Genomic DNA, 25,698 nt, shown 5'->3' on the forward strand with positions numbered 1-25,698 from the left:
GCAAGCCTAGCCTAAAGTACAATGGTAAACTGCCCCATTGTTAGTATCTGTACTTTGGTACAGGGCAGTTTCATGTCTACTGCTGAGGGTAATCTGAGTGATCCGCTTTCTGCTAATGATGGCCTATCCTTGGGATTGCTCATTAATATTACATCTACGAGGGTCTGACACCAGGGACCACTGCAGATCTGTAAGGCCCTGACCTGCATCAGGAAAGGGCCATGGACTGAGTGGCAAGAGGAGCACATGTTTTCTATGAAATTGGTGATACAAGTAAATAAAGAATTGGGAGGGAGGCGTGTTTATAGAACATCTGTGCAGGGCCATAGGTGGCGTATTACCCTCAGCAATTGGTGTGAGGATCACCTGCCCACCCTGCCCTTGTTTCGGTGGTTTTTGTTCTCCCCCTGGTCAACTTTGTTTTTTGTTTGTTTTTCTCTGTCTTTCAGATTTCCCAGCATGGCGGGAGACCATGCCCAAGATGGAGGAGATGTAGGTCCTACATGCCCGTTGCTTCACAGCTGGGCATTCTGGCAAGGCTACAAGCAGGGCCAGCGTCAGCACCTGGCAAACCCGGGCAAGTGCCAGGGCCCCAACCTCCTGAGGGGGCCCACTGGGCTGCTGAATGCTGACCATGTGGGGTGCTGAGGGACTCTATCCTGGAGGGACTCCATCGTTCAGTAGATAACATTGGGTTTAAAGGGGCTCCATCAGCAAAGTTATGCTGATAGAGCCCCACATATGCGTGAATAAGGCTATTCAGGCACCGCTAAAGTTATATTAAACTACCCCCCTTCCTTTTAAAATAACACCCTAAAAACGAATATATTAATCATATCTATCATGCACAGTGGGTGGGCATTTAGGGTCCGACAACATCTTCAGCCACACCTCCTCTTCCAGCAATGTCTTCAGGTCCCGTCTTCCTCCGGCGCTCGCGAACTGCCATTGATACTGCTACTGCATATGCACCCGCACCATTTTTTATCAATGGCAGTTCGCGAGCGCTGGAGGAAGACGGGACTCGAAGACATCGCTGGAAGAGGAGGCGTGGCTGAAGATGCCTGAATGCCCGCCCACCGTGCACGATAGATAAGTTTAACATATTCTCTTTTAGGGTTTTATTTTAAAACAAGGGGGGGGTAGTTTAATATAACTTTTGCGGTGCCTGAATAGCCCTTTTAAAGGCTATTCACATATATGTGGGGCTCTTTCAGCATAAATTTGCTTATAGAGACCCTTTAAGGACCTGTGATGATGTCATATGTGGGCAGAGCTACACGGGATCGTACAAAACAGTGTGGTGTTACACAGGAAGATGAGTCTGCTGGGAACAGTATGATGGAAGGTGAGGAGGAGAGAAGAGAACATTGTGAGCAAGAGGGGGAGCATGGGGGTTCAGGCTTTTTGTGAGCAAAAGGAGGGAATGGTGTTGCAATCTATGTGAGAATGAGGAGGAAATGGGAGTGCAGGCTGTGTGTGAGCAAGAAGGAGGAATGGGGGGTTCAGGTTCTGTGGTGTGGGCACTGTGAGCATATAATACTTTGTGAGGGTCACTGGTGAGCGCATAATACTGTTTGAGGGCCATTGTGGCGCATGTAATTCTGTTTGGGGACCACTATGGAGCACGTAATACTGTTTGGGGACCACTATGGAGCATGAAATACTATTTGGGGGACACTGTGGAGCATGTAATACTGTCCCAGTATTGCTTACATTCTGCTCACTCACTGTGTTCTTGATAACAGCAGTTGTGCATACTAAAGCTTTATTCCTTTCAAGTATTTGAGATATTGCTTCAGCGTCCATAACCACCACTATAAAGAATTTGCTCTAGGAAGGGGGTAGGGGGCCCCGGACAAAAGTTTGCACCCAGGCCCACAAAACTTAGTTATGCCAATAGTGGCTGCCCTGGACCCACCCAGGCACCGCCATTAATATATCTTACTTTTAAGTAGATCAGTGTCTGCAGTTAAAATGCTTCCTGCAACTTGCCAGTCTTGTAAACTGCAAGCCACGAGGCCTCAGACTTCTGCCTCTCAGCACAGGCACGTAATGACGTCATAGCATCGCGCCGCCGGTGCTGATACACAGATGTCCTGTGCTTAGACGTAAAGGAGGCGATGGCTCCTTTCATCAGGATCCCAGCTAGATGAGTATAACTTTTTTTTTTTTTTTTTTAAAGCTTGGTTGTGGATATTTTAATATTACAAGGGGTTGTTTGGAGGGGGAAATTACAACTATATGGGAGGGGGGATTATGAACATAAGGATGTTCATTTATATAAGGCTTATTAGGGGGCATTATGACTACAAGGGGGAAGTTATTTACATTAGGAGGCATTATAAACATAAGGGAGTGGTCATTGATATAGGGGATCATTAGGGATGCAGTATTTATGTCAGGGGGAATCAGGGGCATACTATGAGGGGGCAAATAATTTAATGAAAGTGGCACTTGGGCTTTATTAGTAAGCAAGCTGCAACAAAATAGCGCTGCAGGAAAAACTGTGGCAGTAGCGCATTGTGGTTTTTCCCGCAGCGCTTTACACTCTCTACTTCCATTATACTTATAGGGAAACTGCCGGTATTTTCGTAGGTGTTATTGATATGCTGCGATTTCTAAAACTCCAACAATTTTGGAAATCACAGCGAGTCCACTGCACATATTTTTCCACAATGTGGATTTGCTAGAATCCTATTCACTTTGCATGAACTGTAAAATGTTGGGATTTCCCATAGTATTTTTGCCACGTGAGTCCCCATCCCCACTTTGTGGTAAAATAAGATACACACTGTAATTTCCAAAACACGCCTGTTTCATGAGTTTTATTTTTAAATAGGACCTTTCATGAGTTGGGGCCCATGCGGTTTTATATACCGCTGGAAAGCCGGTGAAGAGCTATCGGTGCTGATACCATAGCTCTTCACCGTCAGAAGGGCGTTCTTGACAGTCATTCAGGAAAGCTTTTCCTCACAGCAGTGCCTATAGCGCTGTCCTGTGAGAGCGGGGAGGAACGCCCCCTCCCTCTGCTCACAGTGCTCGTCCATAGACGAGTATTATCAGGAGGGGAGGAGGCGTTCCTACCCGCTCACACAGTACAGCGCTATAAGCGCTGCTGTGAAGAAGGACACTCCTGACAGACTGTCAGGAACGCGCTTCTGACGGTGAAGAACTATGGTACCAGCACCGATAGCTCTTCACCTGGGGCACAGATCATGAAAGCTGACAGTGGGGTATAGTGGAATGTGATGGACCAGGTATCGGTAGAGTTATGCTAGGTTCACACCTGCGTTCTGGTCTCCATTCTGTGCTTTCCGTCTTCTACATGCCAGAAGACGGAAAGCACAGACCGGGTGCGGCGGTGATCGTTTTATGCTCTCCGCCGCGAAACCGGATTTTTTAATCCGGACACAGAGTACTGCATGTCTGACTAAAAACCCGGATTAAAAAACCCGGTTTCGCGGCGGAGAGCATAAAACGCTCACCGCCGCTCACGGCCGGACAGCTTTCTCACCCATTCAAATGAATGGGTGAGAGAGACTCCTGCAGGTTTCCGTCTTCTGCTCTGTTTTATGCAGGAAACGGAAACCTGCAGAACGGACACCTGGGCGCAGATGTGAAGTGATATCTGTAGCACCATGTGTGGCAGTGCAGCAGGGAATAATATGATGGACCAGACCTCAGGACATATGTGGCTGAGTGGTTGTAGTTGTAGCAACATGTGTGACACTGCGGCAGGGCATGATATCATGGACTGAGCTGACTGGTTGCAGCGGTTTAGGATTAGTGGGAAAGGGGAGATCACCTTAGTATAGATACATAGTAAGTATAGAAAAGGAACATGAACTTATTTTGTTTTATGGTTTTTTGATCTTGAAAAAAATCAATAATAGCCTGGCCAGAGGATCCTTTGGTATGCTGGTGTCATGAAACAAAGTTTATCTCCTTTATTAACAAAATCCTGCATTATTTCACTTACTTCTCTATCAAAAAAGGCAAAATTGTTGTAGGTATGATATATTTATTAGCTACCCAGAAAAATTACATTTGCAAGCACAGAGACTCCTTCTTCAGGCATTTCCAAATGAATGATTGGGAACTCAACACAACACTTAGAAGATAATACACTAAAGGAATTAGTTCATGAGGTGATATGTTAGTAAGATAAGGTAGGGTAATAAAAGTGAGGTTATATGGGTTAAGAGTGGATATTGTGTGGCTTGGAGTCATATGGAGTCAGTCTGATGCAGGGGAGGGGGGGGGGGGTTAAGCGTGTCCGAATAAGGGCTCATAAATCCAGGTGTTAGAGTAAGTCAATGATATAAATTTTATCATCAGCTTGAATTCCCAAATTTTACCTTTTAAAATAAAATAGAATAGCACTTGGGAATTGGTTTGACAACTTGGCACAGTACAGAGCATACAGGATAGTGCCCAACTAACAATACCATGCACAATACAATACAAACCATGCAGTATGGTGGGTAGAGTAGTGGGAGGTTGAGGAATGAGGAGGGGGACACAGATATAGGGTACAGATATAGGTGTAGATCAAGGAGTCCTCAACTTTTATGGGATCCGATCCTCATCTCTTACTCCTCAGTGCTTGGCTCCTCATGGGTGGTCTTCTCCTGCTTGACTCAGTGTTTGCTTCTTGGTGGGACATATGGGGTTTGGACATCTGGTGTCGGTGCATGGCTGATTGTCATAGCGTTTGGGTACCAGGATCAGGACCTGGTGGGCAGGTTCAGCAGCACTCCTACATCATGGTCAGGGACCCTTAGTTTGTGGACTGACTAGAGAATCAGGTCTTTTAAGTCTGACAAGCTATAGTATAGCCTAGAGAAGTGTTTTCCCATAGGGGTATCCAGCTAAAACTTTATTGTGTGCCTGTGTAAATACATTATGGCCTGCAGTTTTTGTTTTTGTTCTGCAATGTAAATTCCTGCATTGGGGCACCTGGTACATTTTATCATGCTACATAGTACTACACTATTTTCCCTATACCTTGCTTCTCTATTGGAAGCTCTTCCCTGCTTTGCTCTGTGTATAGTGTATTGGGGCTTGTGTGTATAATGAAGAGAATATAAGGGTGAAGGGTCACTTTAAAGAATTATCACAAAATGTATTACTAACACAAATGCTGCCAGAAACGTTGTTCAAAAGTTTAGTTACACTTTAAGGGTCAGTTCACATGTGAACCGTCCTCGCAGGTTTTGACACAGAGAGAGCCGCGGCGAGCCGCATCTTTCTCTGGTCAAAACCCACCTTCCGCGACCATCACGGTCGCGGCTTTCCCCTCCTATGTCGGCTCAAATGAATGAGCCGAAATAGGAGGGTGCTGCCGCTAGGCGGAAGCCGCGGCCCAGCGTGCCGCGGCTTCCGCCTGAAGATAGGGCATGTCGCTTCTTTTCTCCGCTACCAGCAGCCAGCCGCTAGCAGAAATAAGAAGCCCAGCGGTCTGCATAGACCACCATTGTAAAGGGGCGGATTTTGAAGCGAAATCCGCTGTCAAAATCCGCCCCTTTGCCCACGTGTCAACTAGCCCTAAGGGCACACTGTACAGAGCGCCTTGGACCAGTGTGCAAGAATCCTCAGTCCTAATAGGTCACATGATCCGAGAAGCTTCATTTTACTAATTATGAAGACTTGACGGAATTTCACGAATTGTAAAACTTTAATTCAGCTCAAAGAATTTTCTACATATTGCTTAAAGTAAACTGATTGAAATTACATAATCAATAGGACTATTGATAACAACTGCAAGAAGGAATAAGCTTATATTATTGTTGCCGTGTGTGTGTGTGTATATATATATATATATATATATATATATATATATATATATATATATGTTTTCGTATTCATCAAATGTTCTGTTTTGCAATAAGCGCTCTTGTGACATGTCGAATTATCCATTCAAAGTAATGTGCGACCTTTGTGTACACACCAGGGTAACCAGGCTCACCGCAGTTCTCCCCCCAGCTTACTATACCCCAAACATATGCCACACCCTCAGCATCATGGCAGACCAGAGGTGGTCCTGAGTCGCCTTTGCAGGAATCTATTGATCCATCATAAGTCCCTAAAAGAGTAAAGCAATAACAAGATACATTTTCCTTGGACATTTTCAGATATGACAGTTTCGATATATTGTATGATCATGTATAAGTGGATACAAGATTTTATAAGCTCTAATTTACCAGAGTCGCTCAGATCTTTTTGTTATTATTTTACATGGAATGATCAGTTGGAAGTAATACGGTATGTTCACATGGAGTTTTTTGGCAGCGGAAAAATCTGCTTCAGGAATTAGGAAATGTTTTTTTGATGCGGTTTTTTACATGAGGCGTTTTTAGTTTTATGTTTGTTTGTTGTTTTTTTTGCTTCAGCACAGTGTATACACCTGAAAACTTCTCTTTGAAAAAAGCTAGCAGTTTTTGCAAAAAACATGTCAAAAACCACAACGCGGTTTTTCCGCCTCCCATTGACTTCAATTGGTTTTGCCTGAAGATAGGTCATGTCGCTTTTTTCCCGCTAGCTGAGAAAAAATGCTAGTGGAAAAAAAAGCTAGCAGCTCCCGTTGAAATGAATGGGAGGCGGACTTTGAGGTGGATCCCACCTCAAAATCCGCTGGCAAAAAACTCATAGTGGGTTTTAATGGTATTGGCTGAAAAACAATATTATTATGAAGACTTATGCCATGAGCAGTTTGCCGGTCTGTGGAATTAATGCAAGATGTAGAAAAGTTAGGCTAAGGGAGCATTCACACAGAGTAAAGTGGCACGCTATTTTGGGCGTTTGCGCCGCGTTTGCGCCGCGTGTTTGACGGTGCGTGTTTGCGGTCGTGTTAACGCCGCGTTTACGCCGCTTTGCGCGGCGTAAATGCGGCGTTAACGCGACCGCAAACGCACCGTCAAACACGCGGCGCAAACGCGCCAAATAGCGTGCCACTTTACTCTGTGTGAATGCTCCCTAAGGCACCACAAAATCACCAGTCATTTATTGATTACTCTTCCGGTGTATGTGTGCAGTCAGTTAGCCAGCCTTTTACTGTATCCACACAGAACCCCTAGAGATATTAACGTTTCTCTCTCTCCATTGCTTCTCATTTCTAAATCAGTTCACACATTTTTGCTATCCGCTGCACCACTAAAATATGACAAGTAATAATGTGGAACACACTTTTCTCATTTAGAAAGTAATAAGAAACATTGTCTTCATGGGAGGTGTAGTTCAGGGCAGATCTATTATGTAGCATAAAAGAAATTAATTCAATTTTGGAGTACAGGAGCATTTACTTTGCAGTTTGGGCTTCTTTATCCGCTGTACAGTAAATGGCTTTTGGTGTTATATCACATCACTCTATATATAGAGTAAAAGGCCTTTGATGTTATATCACATCACTACTGTTCGGGAGCTCACTGCATAATAGCCTACTATGATGCAGCGGCTACTATGCACAAGGCGAAGTCCACTCCAGTACTATGGCCCACACGTGGACCATATTCCTCAGACTGGCTCTTAAAGTGGCTGTATCTTTGGGAAAAGTCATTTTTAGATAAGCACATCCTTGCATAGCCTTTAGAAAGGCTAATCCACACCTACCTTTTGTATGTAAATCGCCTCAGTGGTTTTTGAATTAGCCCATTTTTATACATATGCTAATTAGCCTCTTGGTGCACCCCGGAAGTCTGATCGTGCACTCTCTGCCTATTGTTTCCTATGTATGTATGTGTACAGCACAGGCTGCTGCTGCTGACTTCCTTCTTCCTGTTTGCACACACAGATAGGAGGGAATAGCAGAGATGAGGCTGCTGGGAACTTCCTGTGCTGGCTGGAAGCTCATTAGCGTATGAATTAAAATGGACTTATTCAAAAGCCACTCAGGCAATTTACATACAAAAAGTAGATGTGAAATAGTCTTTCTAAAGGCTATGCATATATGTGCTTAGTTAAAAATGACTTTTCCCAATGATAGAGCCCCTTTAAGTCTAGACAACTTGTAGAGTCTCCGCATTATTTTCTTCTATAAAGTAGCACAGCAATGGAAGAATTTAGGCTTACCTGCGCACTCCATTTTCTCAAAGAATCTTTCCTTGTAAACACTTGAACAGTTGTTCATCAGGTGAATATGGCCCCACTTTAAATGAAACACTTTGCTTAATCCTGTATGTCACAAATGGATGAAGAACATGTTACATTTACTTGGTATTTCAGTTGTTAAATTAAAGGGGTTGTCCAGTTTCTTTGTTTTTTCTTTATAATTTAATATCACTGTCACTGGGACAATAAACATAACTAATGAGTTCTCATCTCTCCCTGGGCCTCCGTTTCTATTGGCGACTGCTCCTTTGGTCTGAATACAGGTCTCCGACTGATGTCACCAGAGATGTTCCATTTGTGCTATGGGATCCCTGTAGCCAATAACAGGCCTTAGTGGTGAACTCTTTACAAATGGCACAAGACTGTTGAGGCCTATAATTGACTAAAATGTTCCCCTCGCACAAACAGCATGAGACATACAGTACAGACCAAAAGTTTGGACACACCTTCTCATTCAAAGAGTTTTCTGTATTTTCATGACTATGAAAATTGTACATTCACACTGAAGGCATCAAAACTATGAATTAACACATGTGGAATTGTATACTTAACAAAAAAGTTAGTTTTGATGCCTTCAGTGTGAATCTACTATTTTCATAGTCCTGAAAATACAGAATGAGAAGGTGTGTCCAAACTGTTGGTCTGTACACTGTACATACAAAGCATCAAAGATGCCACCGCTGGAAATGGAGATGCAGGGACAGGCGAGTCCTGGTTTGTTATGTTTATATCCCCAGTGACAGTGCTATGAAATCATAAAATTATGAACTGGACAACCAATTTGTGTCACTGTGGTTTCCGTCTTCTGCATGCCAGAAGACGGAAACCACAGACTGGGTCCAGCCGTGAGCGGCGGTGAGCGTTTTATGCTCTCCACCGCGAAATCATTTTTTAAAATCCGGACACAGAGTACTGCATGTCTGACTCTGTTTCCGGATTATAAAACCCGGTTTTGCGGCGGAGAGCATAAAACGCTCACCGCCGCTCACGGCCGGACATCTTTCTCACCCATTCAAATGAATGGGTGAGAAAGACTCCTACAGGTTTCCGTCTCCTGCTCTGTTTTATGCAGGAAACGGAAACCTGAAGTACGGAGTGTCGGCACAGATGTGAACGAGCCCTAATTTGGTATTGATGGGTTGTGCAAAGGAAAGTCCATCAGATAAAATCCCATAAAACCCCTTTAAGGCTGAGGCTCCATGCTTCTTTTGTTGTGTCTTTTTTGAGCCAAAGCCAAGAATGGCCACAAAAGGAATGGGAAACATATAGGAAGCTCTTCTACCTTCTGCTCAATCCACTCCTGGATTTGGCTCAAAAAACCGCCCACTACTAGAAGACAAGAAGAGGGGAAGGACTGCTTCCTCAGACACAGGAAGGCTGGTAAGTATTTAAGGGGATAGGGAAGGGGGAAGAGTGATGGTGACATCCCGTGTCTGAAGCGGTCAAACAGAATGTCACTGTATTATAATCAGAAAGTGTCCCTGGAGCAGTCACATGAACACTCCAGGGATATGGGTAATTATACATTTTTTTAATTGAGTAAATTAGAAGTTAGGTGGGGGAGGGAGTTTAGCGGGATAATTAGTTTATCTGGACAACCCCTTTAACCACTTCCGGACCACCCATTGGGTATATATGTTCGGAAGGTGGTTGCCTTGTTCTGACAGGAAGTACTGGTACGTCCAAACAGAACTCAGCAGCTGCATGATCTGTAACTTCAGCTGGAGCTCCCAGAGAGAAAGCAGGGAGGGTTTATTCCCCCTACGCCAAACAGCGGCACAATATGGGGTATTCCTGCCCCTGTGTACTGTTTAGGACAGGTGGAAAGAATTTAAAAAACTAACGGAGTCCCCTCCCCCTCCCCTATAAGAGGCCAGAAAGACCTCCCCCCCCTCGTGTTTTTTTCTGTCCTGTGGACAGTGACAGGTGGTGGGGGGGAGAGCTTTCTGTCTCTCCCCTCCTAGTTTGCGTATTTTTTTTTACCTACCTGGGTGGTAGGTGTTGGGGAGAATAGGCGTCCTTTCTCCCCCTGCTGCGGGCGCGCGGCGTCCTCGGCATCTCCTAGGAGCCCTCCATCCAGCTCCCTGGGCGAAGCGGAACCTTCGTTCCACACCTTCATTTCCGGCGGAGGCTTCCGCCGGACCCTCTCCAGCTCGGGCTGTCCGTCCTGTCTGCAGGCGCGCGCGGCTGGCCCGGAATCTCGGGCAGACGAGCTTGTAACTGCTCGGAGGGGGCATGGATCTGCTCCCCCCTGGCTGCGATGACACCCCCCCCCTGAGTTTTCTCTTCTGGGGGGGGGGGACCTGCCGGGGGCACTTGTATTGGGGGCGGGTGGAATTCAGAGGGGAGTTCCTCCTCTTCCTCCTCCTCCTCTCCGCCCCCTTCCTTATTTAAACAGGCAGGACCTTTTAGTCAGTGCTTGTCTGCAACCTGCATGCAAGCTCTGACTTCTCACAGTGTACTTGGGTTCTGTCTAAGCTCCCTGTTCACCTGCAAGGTTTGAGCATGACTGATGTGGGGTGGGGGCACTGCTGTTGGGGGGGAAAAGGATTAATTTTGTCCTCCTTTCCCCTCCTAGATGTCATCTTCCTCCTCCACCCGTGAGTCCCCCAGGAAGAAAGCCACGTCCAAACGCCGACACCTGGCATGCAGAAAATGCGAAATCCCTCTACCCGATGGCTATGAGTACCAGTGCTGCCGCGGGTGCAGAGCCCCCCCGTCGGAAGAAACTTCTGTTCGGGACGTGGTGGGCTGGGTCAAGGAGTTCGTGGAGGACTCCATGAAGGAGATGAGAGCTTCCATCTCACAATTGGCTAAAAGACCGCGGCTGGAGTCTCCCCAGCTCTCCCAGCCCTCCCTCCCCCCTTTGGAGGAGTTGCAAATTATTGATGAGGTTTCCTCGGAAGAGGAACCTGAGGAGCCTGTAAAGGCGTTATTCCCGGTGGAGAAAATTCCTAAGCTCCTGAAGATCTTACGGGCCAGAGATCCAAGTTCTGAGCCCACAGCGGAAAGCCCCACAGGATCCCTAAAATCCTTCAGGGCAGACCCGGAAATGACCAAAAGAATGGAAGCAGAGTGGAAGCGCCCAGAAAGAGCATTTAATGCCTCTAGAAGATTCAGGGCGTTGTTTCCAATTTCCGAGGCACAGCACCTGGGGTCATCCGCCCAGAGTAGACATGGCAGTGGCCAAGCTGTCCAAACGCATAGCTGTACCTGCGGAGGATGGCTCCAATCTACAAGATCCTTTGGATCGTAGAACCGAGGGTTCCTTGAGACGGATCTACTCTGCCTCCTCGGCCCAGGCTTCGGTGGGCATAGCAGCTACGGAAGTGGCTACCAAGCTCCATTCCAGTGTAGCAACCTTACACAGAGATACTGATGCTGGAGTCCACCGAGATGATTTACTGGGCTCCATCTCTGACATCGGGCTGATGGTAGATTTTTTGGCGGAGGCAGCATTCTACCAAGGCAAGCTGGCCGCCAGAGCAATGGCATTATCAACAGCCGCTAGGCGTCCATTGTGGTTAAAACCTTGGCGTGTAGACGCCTCAAAATTTAACCTCTGCGCTCTTCCCTTTGAGCCAGGCAGGCTATTCGGTTCAGAATTGGACCGCATCATGGAAGGGCTCGCCGATTCCAAAGGGAAAAATCTCCCTCAGCCCGCAGGAAGGGGACAACGGCCCTTTCGAGGCTATCGTCCATCCAGAGGAGCTACAAGAGGCCAGTTCCGCAGACCCTCCGGTAACCAGGCAAGGAGCAGCGGTCGGGGCTCCTCCCAGGAAGCCAAGAAGGGTTTCTGACTATCCAGGCACTCCGCCCCGCGGGCCCGCGGCGGTAGGAGGTCGCCTTTCACTATTTTTTCCAGCTTGGTCTCAGCACATCAGAGACCCTTGGGTCCTTCAGATAGTACGTACTGGGTACAGAATAAGTTTTTCCAGCCACCCGCCAGACAAGTACGTGAGGACCCGCCCTCTTCAGGGCACAAAGCAACTTCATCTGGAAGAATCCGTACGGGAGTACGTGGACAAGGCTGCATTGGAACCGGTACCTATAAACGAACAGGGTCAGGGTGTGTATTCCCCTGTGTTCTTGGTCCCAAAATCGTCCGGAGGTTGGCGGATGATCATAGACCTCAGGTATCTAAACCAGTATATCTGCAGAGTCCGGTTCCGTATGGAGACCATCAGGTCGGTACTCCCCTTTCTGCAGCCAGGAGAGTTGTTCGTCACCCTAGACCTAAGGGACGCCTATCTCCATGTACCTATCTATGGCCCTCACAGAAGGTACCTCAGAATTGCTGTATACCTAAGCGGAAAGTTGTTTCATTTCCAATTCACGGCTCTCCCATTCGGTATATCCTCGGCCCCCCACACCTTCACCAAGGTAGTGGCCCCGGTCGTAGCCGCCCTGCGTCTCCAAGGGATATTCATTGTTCCTTATCTAGACGACTGGCTTTTAAAAGCTCAGTCAAGGGAGACTCTTGCCACACAGTTGGACATCACCGTGGCTTTCCTAACCAAGCTGGGCTGGCTAGTAAACTGGCAAAAGTCAGTGGTGGTTCCTTCCACTCAGATTCAATTTCTGGGGTTCAATTTAGATTCTCTCAGCATGATGATCTCCCTGCCCCCTCCTCGCAAGGAGAAGATTGGTCGAGCGGTAGATCACCTTACCCGAACCCGGAAGGTCACCATAAGGACGGCGATGAAGGTCCTAGGGCTCATGGCCGCGACCATCGAGGCAGTACCGTGGGCATTATGGCATATGCGCCCCCTACAGGCCGAGATCCTGAGAGAATGGAACCACAGTCCCTCGGGACTACAGAAGCCAATCCAGTTATCCATCAGGACCCGTCGATCACTGAATTGGTGGTCTTTTCTCAAAGACGGGAGGTCCACGGCCCAGACTTCCTGGACCCTGTTGACCACAGATGCCTCCCTCTCAGGCTGGGGAGCGCATCTGGGGGAGACCCTAGTCCAAGGAACTTGGAACCCGCTAGAAAGAGCCCACTCTTCCAACTGGCGCGAGCTGACGGCAATACATCGAGCACTCTTAGCCCTCGCCCCCAACCTGAGGGGAAAGGCTGTGAGAGTAAGGTCAGACAATCTGACTGCAGTACACTATATAAACAAGCAGGGAGGAACCAGATCCCCCTCGCTCATGGAAGTAACAGATCTGATCTTCAGCTGGGCAGAAGACAACATACCTCAACTGTCGGCTGTACACATCAGAGGTCATCTGAACATTCTAGCGGACCAGCTAAGCAGAGGCTTAGTGACGACAGGAGAATGGTCGTTGAACCCAGAGATATTTCTTCAACTTACCAAGAGATGGGGTCTCCCCGAGGTGGACCTGATGGCCACCCAATACAACGCCAAGGTGAAGGTATTCTGCTCCCTTTACCGGGAGGACAATCCCTTGGCGATCGATGCCCTGTCAATACCATGGAAATTCAAGCTGGCTTACGTATTTCCTCCAATCCCGATGATCCCGAAGGTATTGGCGAAATTCAGGCAGGACCAGACTTCGGCAATTGTGATCATGCCGTTCTGGCCAAAAAGGGCATGGTTTACCCACCTCATGTCAATGAGTTGAGGGACCTACTGGAGGCTTCCACAAGTTCACACCCTGGTAACTCTAAATGGTCAGCTCTGCCAGGACCTGAACCGGTTCAACCTCACTGCCTGGAGGTTGACCGCACCGTATGTGGAGACAGAGGATTATCACAGGCCGTCTTAAGGACTTTGGCCAACTCCAGAGCGGACTCCACTAACCGAAGTTATCAGAGAATTTCGGGTGTTTCAGGACTGGTGCAGGGAAAAACAGATTGAGAGTCCCTCCACTGAGGCGGTCCTGGAATTCCTACAAGGTGGTCTGGAGAAGGGATTGACAACTGCCACCCTAAGGGTGAATTCACACTGAGTAAACGCTAGCTTATTCTGAACGTAAAACACGTTCAGAATAAGCGGCGTCTAAAGCAGCTCCATTCATTTCTATGGGAGCGGGGATACGAGCGCTCCCCATAGAAATGAATGGGCTGCTTCTTTCACTCCGTGCAGTCCCATTGAAGTGAATGGGGAGTGCCGGCGTGTACGCTCCGGCATGAGCAGAGCTTGCCGTATACGCCGGCACTCCCCATTCACTTCAATGGGACTGCACGGAGTGAAAGAAGCAGCCCATTCATTTCTATGGGGAGCGCTCGTATCCCCGCTCCCATAGAAATGAATGGAGCTGCTTTAGACGCCGCTTATTCTGAACGTGTTTTACGTTCAGAATAAGCTAGCGTTTACTCAGTGTGAATGCACCCTAAGGGTGCATGTCTCTGCGTTATCCGCTCACCTGGGAACACGTTTATCTCAGAATCCTCTGGTTAAGCAATTTCTGAAAGGGGCCTCTCGGCTCCGCCCTCCAATTCAGGCCCCAGTTCCACAGTGGGACTTAGCCTCGGTCCTACAGGGGCTATGTGATCCCCCCTTTGAGCCTCTGGATGAGGTGGACTTGAGATACCTCTCACTCAAAGTGACCTTTTTATTGGCTATCACATCTGCCAAGAGGGTCGGGGAATTACAGGCTCTGGCAGCCTCAGAACCTTATATTTTATTTTTCCCAGACAGGGTACAACTCAGATTTGTCCATGGGTTCCTACCCAAGGTACCCACGCCAGGAAACATTAATCAGGTAATATCCCTACCAGCTTTTTTGGTGAGAGCCTTGCGCACATATCTGGATCGGACAAGCGCTTTTCGCAGATCAGAGAATCTGCTTATAAACATCTTTGGTCATACCAAGGGTATTAAAGCTTCCAAAGTCACATTATCCAGATGGATAAGAGAGGCCATCTCTGTCTCTCTACAGGCTCAGGGGTTACCGGTCCCTGAGTTCTTGCGTGCCCATGCAACAAGGGCAGTGGCAGCCTCCTGGGCGGAGAGGCAGTCACTTTCAGTAGACCAAATATGCAGTGCGGCCTCCTGGAGCTCGCATTCCACGTTTGCAAGACATTACAGACTAGACTGGCGCACCTCTGAAGCGGTGGCATTTGGGCGTTCCGTCTTGTCTTCAGTCTGCCAGGATCACCCTCCCTAGCGGATAATTTACTTGCTAAATCCCCATATTGTGCCGCTGTTTGGCGTAGGGGGAACATGGGATTATGTAGATAATCTGTTTTCCCTTAGCCCAAACAGCGGCACAAGCTACCCTCCCTGAATGTATGATAAGGTGTTGGATTGCCTATAGAAATTATTATACTCTTTTGCTAACACGAGGGGGGGTAGGTCTTTCTGGCCTCTTATAGGGGAGGGGGAGGGGACTCCGTTAGTTTATTAAATTCTTTCCACCTGTCCTAAACAGTACACAGGGGCAGGAATACCCCATATTGTGCCGCTGTTTGGGCTAAGGGAAAACAGATTATCTACATAATCCCATGTTACCTTTCCTGCTTTCTTGATCGCTGTCTATACAGCACTCAATGAGTGCTGTATACACTGCTATGGGCGCCGCCATGATGTGGCCGCACTCTGACCCTGCGGCTACGTAATCCGCCGACCTCAGTGATTTACAGATCAGCTCTGTAAGCTGTATTTACTAACATGCAGACTGTATTCCTCCTGCAACTGGGGCTAAATCAGTCTACAAGACAAAAGAAACAGCGATCAGATGTCCCCAAAGGTCTATTATGACCTTATGGGACACCATGTTAAAACAAATAACAAAAAAATTAATAGAAAAGTAAAAAAAAAAGTAAATAAAATAATTAAAAAATAAAATACGCCAATAAAACGCTGTTATTAAAGATTATGGCCCCACCCCCGACGACACCATACAAAATAAAAAATACCGTAATGGAGAGGAAAACTATTTTATAAAGGAGCAAAAAGGAGAATAAGAAGGCCTTCCTTTAAACCATACAGGAGGCCACAAAAGCCTCCTCCACCTGTCCAGTCACACAGGACAGAAAAAAACACGAGTGGGGGGGAGGTCTGCTGACCTCTTATAGGGGAGGTTTTCTTTGATTGATTAAAAATTCCACCTGTCCTAATTGCACGCAGGGGCAGGAATACCCCATCCGTTGTGCTGCTGTTTGATGTATGGGGAAAAACTAATTACATATTTGAATTCAGTGGAGAAAATATTATTATGATCACCTATTTTATGTCATGTGCCAAAAAAAGTTTTGTTTTGTTCCCAAGTGTTTCCTATATGACTCCCACCAGAAAACTATTGTATGTTATAATAAATGTCATCCATTATATGAAAGGGTTTGTCCCATCTCAAGGATCCTTTCTATACTGTTTGTTTATGTAAATTGAACTTTTCCTAAATATATTGCTTTAGAAATGCTGCTTTGTTTGCCTGCTATGTGAACTTATTCCTCCCATTGTTTACACAGCATTATCATAACCATGGGCCACAATATATGACCCCTTTTTCATAGATAGATAGATCGATCGATAGATAGAACTCCCCTTTTTTGCCTGCCCCCCCCCCCAGTAAGTAGCATCCCTTTTTGCCCCCCCCCCTTTTGAAGTTTGTTATATTCTACTTATCTATACATATACATTTTGCACTATTGCCTATACTTCTCATTATACTTTGTTTTACATGCATATTCGTACAGAAATATCCATTTATTATATATTCCTCCCCCTAGGATGTGCCTTTTTTTTTACCATGCGTTTCATTTCCTATATATATATATATATATATATATATATATATATATATATATACATATTTAATAAAGTTTTTTACTTTTTGTGGAATGTAGTCTCATTTGTGTTTAATTAGGTTCAGAAAGGTTTCGAGCCATGATTTTGAAGATAGAAAAATATGTTTAACGTAAAACCTTGATTAAAATATTAGCACATTTTTTTGGTCATACATTTCCTAGAAAACAATTTGGTACCACTTCAGTTCATGTTTGGTTTATTTTGCTGATTTCCTGCATTAAAGTGATTTATTATAACTCCGTGTTGCCTGAAAAATTATCCCTTGATAGTAATAGCTACCGTGTTTCCCCGAAAATAGGTCATCCCCCGAAAATAAGGCATGTGGAAGTTTCTGTTTAATTGCCTAATATAAGGCACCCCCGAAAATAAGGCATCCCCCAAAAACCATTGCAGCTGGCTGAACACTGTGCACGATGTTCTGTGTGCACAGGAAAGCCGGCTGCTGCCTCTGCTGTGATACCGTAGGTTGTATTCACTGTCCCTGCTGTAGGATGAGCTGGGAGATGCCCGCTGTGCATATGCTGCGGGGAGTTGGCTCTCCCAGCTCATCCCACAGCAGCCAGAACAGTGGTATCACAGCAGAGGCAGCAGCCGGCTTTCCTGTGCACATGGAACCAGTGTCGGACTGGGGTGTCTAGGGCCCACCAGTGGAATTGTTTCTAGGGGCCCACCATCAGGACGCCTGCAGACCAGCGTTACCAAGACAGGGCGACTAAAGTTAAAAACATGTCGTGAGCCATGCTGCTCACCCACCACACGATGTGCACCACCACAGTACCTAAACCCACTGCTACATACTGTATAGAAAGTGAACAGCCCAGCTCCTAGAATGTAAGGGCCCGTTCACACGGGCACAGAAGGGGCGGATTATGGCGCATAATCCACATCATAATCTGCTCCCTCACAATAATGGTCTATGTAGACCGCCAGGCTTCTTTTTTCCGTGAGCGGCATGCTGCCGTTCACTGAAAAAAGAAGCAGGCTGTCCTTTCTTCAGGTGGATTCCACGGCTCAGTGAGCCACGGCATCCGCCTGGTGGCAGCAATCTCCGGAGTCGGCCCATTCATTTGAGCCAATTCCAGGGGGAGAAGCCGCGGCCGCGACAGTTGTGGCAGGCGGGTTTTGACCCAAGAGTGACGCGGCTCAACGCGTCACTCTCAGTGCCAAAACCCGCTATACCGCCCCCCGTATGAACTAGCCCTTACCATTACCTGTAGCCACGCTGTCCTGGAAGAGCTGATCTGCAGAGGTCCTGGCTGTTGTATCATCACAGATGTAATATTGATGGCCTATCCTAAGGACAGGCCATCAATATTAGAAAGATGGATAAATTCTTGAGGGTAAGTTCACACAGGGTTTTTTTTGGATCGAAACCTGAGGCGGAGGCTACCTCAGGTTCCAATCCAAAAACCGGGGAGTCACGACTGAAAACCGGTGAACTGCATCGGTATCCAGCCATGCTCTCTGCTCCGGATTAGGCCCAAATGAATGGGCCTAGTCCGGAGGAAGGAGTGTCTTCAGGCCGAATCGCAAGGCACAAGGCAGCTCCTGGAAAAAACTCCTGAGCGGCTCCCATTGATTTCAATGGGAGCCATCTTTTTGGTCAGGGTTTTAAGGCAAATACGGCCTCAAAATCCTGACCAAAAAACTCTGTGTGAACTTACTCTTAGGTTAAGTTCACACTGGGTTTTTTGGACCAGAACCAAAATATGGGTAGCTGCGACTGGATGCTGGTGCTCCGGATTAGGCCCAAATGAATGTTTAGTCGGGAGGCAGTGTCTTCAGGCGGATGTCGCGAGGCGAATCTGCCTAAAAGAATGAGCATGTCGCTTCTTTTCCAGCTCCCGGAAGAAAGAACTGACCAGCTTCCATTGATTTTAATGGGAGCCGTCTATTTGGTCAGGATTTTGAGGAGGATACGGCCTCAAAATCCTGACCAAAAAACACGGTGTGAACTTACCCTTAAAGATTTGTCCAGGAGCAACCCATGTGCTGGGCGGGAGGTGGAAAATTAAAAAAAATAAATAAAAAGCACATTCACCTGTCCCCGTTGCTCCGTTGTCCACCGCCAGTGTCCATTTAGTCTCGGCGCCTCCTTGCTGGGAGTCCTGCACCTCATGTGATTGCTGAGACCAATTAGGTACAGGATTTCCAGAAATAAGGCCATGAGACTGAACAGACACAGGCGGGGGGACAATGGGGTGCTGGGACAAAAGCTCAATGAAAAACACTGTGGAAAAAAGACATTGTGATTCAACGCAATTTTTTTCCCACAGTGTTTTTTAGCTGCATCTCGCTGTTGGATAAGGCCTAACACAGCGTCCCGCAGCAAAAAAGCGCTGCAGGAAAATCCCCGGCGGCAACGCATCAGTTTTCCCCCAGTGCTATTTGCAGAAATTCCACAGAGCTTTCCTCTCAGGACTTTCTGTTTCCATTATACCTATAGGGACACTATAGGTGATTCTGTAGGTATAAGTGACATGCTGCGATTTACAAAACCGCAACAGTTTTGGAAATCGCAGTGTGTCCACTGTGTGTATTTTTCTGCAATGTGTGGATGGGACTGCACACACTATACACCTACACACTGATAGACATACACTCATATATACTCACACGTATATATAATAACATATATACATTTATATAAATTCACTCACACATACAGGTATTGTATGCATTGACTAATGCATTGCAAAAAAGCATCCTTTCTTTTGCAGGCGGCCTAGACCAGCCTGCAAAAGAGAGGATTTGCAGACAAGCCTGGGAGCCTGTACAAGGCTCCCGGCTGTCATAGCAATGGGACGTCAGCCCTGGAGCATGCTCCAGGAGCCGGCGATCCCAGCCACAGTGTATGCATTGTGTACCTCAGTATACATGGCATCACCAATAATGAATTAGATCATATTATTCTACTTTTCAGCACTATCTGCAGCAGTATAGAGCCAGGTTAATGCTGGAAACTGGAGCTGCTTTGAGTCAATCTGTGTACCTTCCCAAGAAGCCTATACAAGCCTATACATGAACAGAATCTCTTCACACAGATTGTAAATGGGCTCCGTCTTGGACCACAAGATGTGAGAAGGAAGACTGAAAATGATTTATTAGGTGTCTAATAGGTAGATGTAACTGAAAAAACAGGATCAGCAAGTCTTATGACACACAAAATATTTTCAGTGAGTTTCACTGATGACTCGCAAGAAATTACGAGATTCTACAAGTAACATCATTCCTGAGGGAAAAAAAAAATACTTTTTTATTTTGCTTTTATAAAGGAGGGCATTTGGGTTGTGGCATTCTGTTCATAACCAAACCCATGTCACAGCACTGCATGTACAATAGATATCACCAGTGCCCCATTAGCTTTTAATGGGCTCTATTGTGGTGTCAGACTTTAATAGAAAATACTGCAAGCATCACTTTTTGCCACAAAATAAAAGATGGAATTTGCAGTGGAGTCTCATCTGAACCTCCAGAGGCGTGAACAATCTCAACCAGTGCATGTTTTGGCCTTAAAACATCAGCCCAAGGCGGGTTGCACATGACCGTGTGCTAGCCACCGGCTGTGAATGAATGGTACGTTTGGTGTACGGGTAATTCATTGATGTCATCCATGTGCCACCCCTGCTTCCACGGCCCCATTCTATGAATAGCAGTCGTGGAAGCACAGCTGCAAAATCGGACAGGAATAGGACTTGTTCCATATTTTGCAGCCCGGACTGTCAGCATGCACACGGGACCGTGTAATTCATGGTCATGTGCACGGGTCCATAGAGATCAATGGGTCAATGTGCTAGCTGTGAAAAACCCAAATAGCACACTGACCTAGCACACGGTAGTTTACAAGTTGCTGAACATGAGCATAAATACAGCTATAATCCTAATCCTAGAATTCAACACAAGATCTAAACAAAAGAAAAAAACTTTAATTTTGAACCAAAGACAACAAAAGATGTGAAAAACCATATAGAAAAATATTGTTATTGGCAAACAATGTCCTTGAGGAAATTCTGAAATTTCTATGTAGTTCCACAGTGTGGTCATATTTTCCCATTTTTTTACTGCTCAAAAACTGCAAAGTGCTGGCGATCTGCAACATTTAGCCCATAAGGTATCCACTGCAAGAAAAGAAAAATGACCATTAAAATATTTCACCAGAAAAATCACATTGCAATATTATGAGAGATGATACATTTTTAGTTTGTGACCTCTTTCACAAAGCAAGACAATATCGACAGTATATCGATAAAATAGTTTTGTTTTCAGACTTCCTTATGTAAAGCGATTTTATGTTCAGGATCATATTCAAGCTTACAGCTTAAGCTAACTGAAGTGTCTTACCCAATACATTGCTCTAACTTACGTTCGGTTCAGACAAGCATTCGGCTTTCCATTTTTCGGGTTCGCTTGGGGGACTCAAAAACGGAAAGGTAATCAGCTTAAAAAGCTGTTACCCATGGACCCCATAGACTATAATGGGGTCTGTCAAGTTTCTGCCAGAAAAATGCAGAGAGAAAAATCCAGCTTGCAGGACTTTTCTCTTGCATTTCTTACAGAAACCCAGAACGTAGTTCAAGTGCTGGTGTGAACCCAGCCTTACTCCATTTGCCAAATACAGCCGTAATAAGTCTCCTCATGGTTTACAGCTGACTGCCTAGGTTACAGACCACCTCTCTGGTTGGACTGATGACTCAGGCTCTCCTCTCTGTACATTGCTTCCAGTTTTTTATCCCTGATAAGTGCTAGAACAATGTTTGATCAGTGCCCCTATTATGTCTGATGGAAGTCAAAAGACATTGGTATAGTTTCCAAGAAGCAGCAGCAGCAGCACACTGCTGGACTGAACTGATAACCAGGAAGTGTAGGGGAAAGAAGACAAGAGGGGAGGTGAAATCCTGAGATGGGTAAATGAGAGAATGGCATAATAGTGAGGAGTTGGCACACTAATTGCTATATAAGTAGTATCTTATCTTATTATTATATAAAACTGTCCATTTATTATTGGTACTGATATTTCTTGTCCATATCATATGACTGCTATGAAGATAAAAAGGGTCTACTTTGTTTTGCAAAAAGAGTGCCAGCTTTGTCTAAGGGCTGCTCTGTTATTGCAACTTCAGCTGCATTCAAGTGAATATCAGACCCAGTCTATGGACACAAATAGCACAGATTTTGTATAAACTAGTCCAAGCCCTATAAATGTCCACTAGCCAAACAATACTCACGGCAATTTCATCCTCATGAAGACTCTGGCCATGAAGAAGCTCAGCAGAACACAGACAAACCCAATAAAAAGCAGAAGGAATCTGTTCAGCTTGGGAATATTTGGTGCATTAGACCTATCAAGGATTATAAAGCCTAAACCTCCCATTGTAAAAAGGAAGCTTGAAGCCAGGCCTTCCATGATGTACTGGCCATTTACCCTATGGAGGAGAAAAATGACAAATTTATTTTGTATTCAAAATCTGTATTCATATATATCACACATGTTAATTCACCAAAAACATAAGGTCCATAAATTGGTAGATCATAGCAGTACGTAAAGTTGGTAATGATCATTTTACATACAGAGATAGTGTCACTTTTCTCTTCAGGTGCGGTGGCTATTTCTACAGAAGAGACAAGCCATATTGCTTTTCTCTCTCAGAAACTCTGAACACGCTGACAAAATGACAATCGTATCAGAACCTGTACATCAAAGTCATAGAGAGCCGGGAAAATGTTAACAACTGAATACAGAAAAGTGCCAAGAAAACCTAATATCAAACAATATCATACACAGATATCTTACTCTATGTACTGTTCTGGGTATCACTACATATGAATAGCATAGCACACTGTTCTAATTCATTTAATATTAGATAATATTAACAGGATTTTATGAAAATTCAATGTGTTAAAAGGGTTTTGTCATTGAAGACATTTATCCCCAACCACAGGATAAGTGTCTAATGAAAAAACCCTTTTAACAAAGTGAATGTTAGATTGCTGTATTCAAGAGAATGGGAGTCCAAAAGTTCTCCTGTATCCTCCACATGAATAAAATGAGCTAGTGCGCTTGCCTGAGCGGTATGCCATTGTCTTCTATGGAGCCCCATGATCCAAGAAACCCCACAGAAGTGAATGAAGTGCCTATTGGACAAGTACTTACACAGATGGAAAACTGATTTTTCAGTCTCATTCCTGGAGTAGTTTGTTGCACAATGAGTGATATAAAATGGAAGTGTTTTATTTAAGAAGACCTCTTGACAATATACAAGTCCCTGCACACAAGAGCCTCACCTGTATGCCAGAAAAGCCACTGGCCGCTGGTGACCATGCTCATCTGTCATTGAGCCAACGCTGGGCGGTTCCACAATCACATCATAAATTATCCCTAGATAGAAGGAAAGGCAAGTAAATCATCCAATGTTACACTTTAAGTACAAAAATAATGCATCTTTATTATTAAATAAAAGTCCATTAGCAGAAACAAAGGCAAGTCTGTGATAAAACTACAGACCGGTTTACTGAAGCATGCCCTTGAAACACTCCATCAATTTTCCAGCGGACTGCATTAAAGGGGTTCATCACTTTACAACACTTATTCCCTATAGATGGGATAAGAGGGATTATATATTGAGAGGATGAATGGATTTGGATAAACAAAACTCCAAAAAATTCAGGGTGAAAGCACCCATCACTTGATGTGTATCATTGGGTGTTTCAGACCTAGTGATAAGTCATCTGTAATGGTCTGTTCACAGGGCGCAAACTTTTTCCGCTGTGTGAATTCTCCGCGCAGCAAGCCACAATTAACTCCTGATTAAGCCCAAATGAATGGGCCTAATCGGGAGCGAGACTAGAGTTGCGGCTGACTCAGCCACCGACTCTGCAGGAAACTAGGGCATGTCGCTTCTCTTTCCCGCTAGCTGAAAAAAAAATAGCGAGTGGATCCCATTTAAATGAATGGGAGACGCTTTTGCAGACTGATTTTGAGGCGGATTCCGTGTCAAAATACACCTGTAAAAAAACTCTGTGTGAACTGACCCTAAATGTTCCATACGATGTATTGTTTAAATATTTATATTGAGTGGGTGACAGAAATCGCACTACTTTTTTCCCCATTGTCAGCATAATTTTTTACAGTGTGGTAAAAAATGACGTGTCAGCTTTATTTTGGTTTCAGCAGAATGAGGTAGCAAATTTTATATCGTTTTTATGTTTTACTACGTATAAAAATATAAAAACCTTTTTTAGAAACAAAATCTGCCTTCACCATATGTTAAAGGCTCATTTTTTTGCTAAAAATTTTCAATTCTACAATTTTGGGGTGTGTATGACTCGTTGAACACTTTTTATTCCTTTATTTGGTGGGGGAGACATTCCCAAAAAACCTGCAATTTGGAAATTTTGATTTTTGTTCACTACGTGAGAAAATGTAAGAACTTATACCATTTTGAATAATTTTCAACACATCAATAACCAATAGGCCATACTTACAAATGAAAATGCCACTGAATCCTGGTGTAACTAATACCAAAAAAGACGACTACGACTACTACTACTACTATGACAGTTTCTGCATCATGGCTGACAGAAAGGCAGGGATTTGTCACAATGGGAGCATAAAGGTGTTGTCCCATCTCAAGGATCCTATCTATATTGGTAGCTTATGTAAATTGAAGGCTTTTCCTAAATATATTGCTTTAGTAATGCTGCTTTGTTTTTCTGCTACATGAACTTATCCCCCCCATTGTTTACACAATGTTGCTATAACCACAGACCTGGGATATAGGACAAGTGACGTCACTTACTCCGGCAGGACAGTCCGTTCCGCTAATTGCAGTTTGCTAATAAAGCCAAGTCTGTTATCTCTAGAGTTCATTCTCTACAAGCATCTGCATATTATCTGATCTGCATAAGTATTGTGATACTTCTGAGGCCCGTTCACCTTATTTGGTCACGATATATCAATATTTACTATTGTATGACCTAATCGGGGTCTATCACCAGTAAATTGGCATACCATTTTTTGCATGGTAAGGCCAACAAAGCCCAAAGGGATGTAGAACCCATTTCTCATAGAAGTGAATGGGCACCTTTCCATTCTCTTACCTCCTAGATTTGGCAGCCAGTAAAGGAGAACCCTGTTCTGGAGTGTTTATTGATCCCAAAAGCGGGTACACATCTAAATGCCATAGAAGTCTATGGTGGGCAGACCCAATACACACAGTGGTAGGAAGGTGTCTGGCAGGTGTGTCTGTGATAAGAGGAGAGGAGTTCTGCAGAGCTGCAGCTGACACATGGCTTGTAGTTTTCGGACACGGTTTGTTTAGGAAGGTGGCACAAACTCTGCTGGCCTTGTCTTCTACCTCTGCCATATCCCTAGGTTTGGGACTATTATGGTACAGAATACCCTCTGCTAATATACTGGTGCACAATTCAGCAAAGCCCCTGACCCTATGGTGTCCATAACATGGCACCAGCTGACTGCACCATGGCAGTGGGCACCAACAGGCAGAGAGTAACCCATGCATATAACTCACCTCCAGTGATGAGGAAATAGGACACCACCACCATGGCATACACCGTCATAGCAGAGGGCATGTGCAGCCAGGACGGCTTCTTCAGCTTCAGGTTAGGACATTCCAGCACCGAGAACGGTACCCGGTACAAGCTCTCCATGCTGCAGCCTTACTGCGTCCTATAATACACACAGTCTGAGCAATGGAGGACACTCGGGAGCAGTGCACGTAACACACCTACCACATCCACTTACCGCCGGCAGCCTCCAGAAGGGCAGTACAGCAGTGACGGCACCGGACCTCAACAGGCCTGACGTGGCGGTGTAGTAGGAGAGGGGCGGGCACAGGGCAGGAAGCAG

General features: G+C 45.5%; 1 protein-coding gene across 1 annotated transcript; it reads right to left on the reverse strand.

The window, feature by feature from the left end:
- Positions 1-20,738: 20,738 nt before the first annotated feature.
- On the reverse strand, positions 20,739-25,698 carry OSTC (oligosaccharyltransferase complex non-catalytic subunit). Its single transcript, XM_075265427.1, has 5 exons — positions 25,594-25,698; positions 25,361-25,518; positions 23,115-23,208; positions 22,058-22,255; positions 20,739-20,950 (listed from the first exon to the last, which is right to left on the reverse strand). Exons 2-5 carry the CDS (start codon positions 25,497-25,499, stop codon positions 20,932-20,934), a joined length of 450 nt encoding a protein of 149 aa, XP_075121528.1. The 5' UTR covers positions 25,500-25,518; positions 25,594-25,698; the 3' UTR covers positions 20,739-20,931.

The sequence above is a fragment of the Leptodactylus fuscus genome, chromosome 1, assembly GCF_031893055.1.
Source record: "Leptodactylus fuscus isolate aLepFus1 chromosome 1, aLepFus1.hap2, whole genome shotgun sequence".
Classification (NCBI taxonomy): domain Eukaryota; kingdom Metazoa; phylum Chordata; class Amphibia; order Anura; family Leptodactylidae; genus Leptodactylus; species Leptodactylus fuscus.

Excerpts from the sequence above, each read along its gene's own strand:
- OSTC (XM_075265427.1), bottom strand. The coding sequence starts at position 25,499 with ATGGAGAGCTTGTACCGGGTACCGTTCTCGGTGCTGGAATGTCCTAAC. Across the intron at positions 23,209-25,360 it reads CTATTTCCTCATCACTGGAG|GGATAATTTATGATGTGATT; the intron begins GTGAGTTATATG and ends CCTTCTATCTAG. Across the intron at positions 22,256-23,114 it reads GTGGCTTTTCTGGCATACAG|GGTAAATGGCCAGTACATCA; the intron begins GTGAGGCTCTTG and ends TCTCCTCCATAG.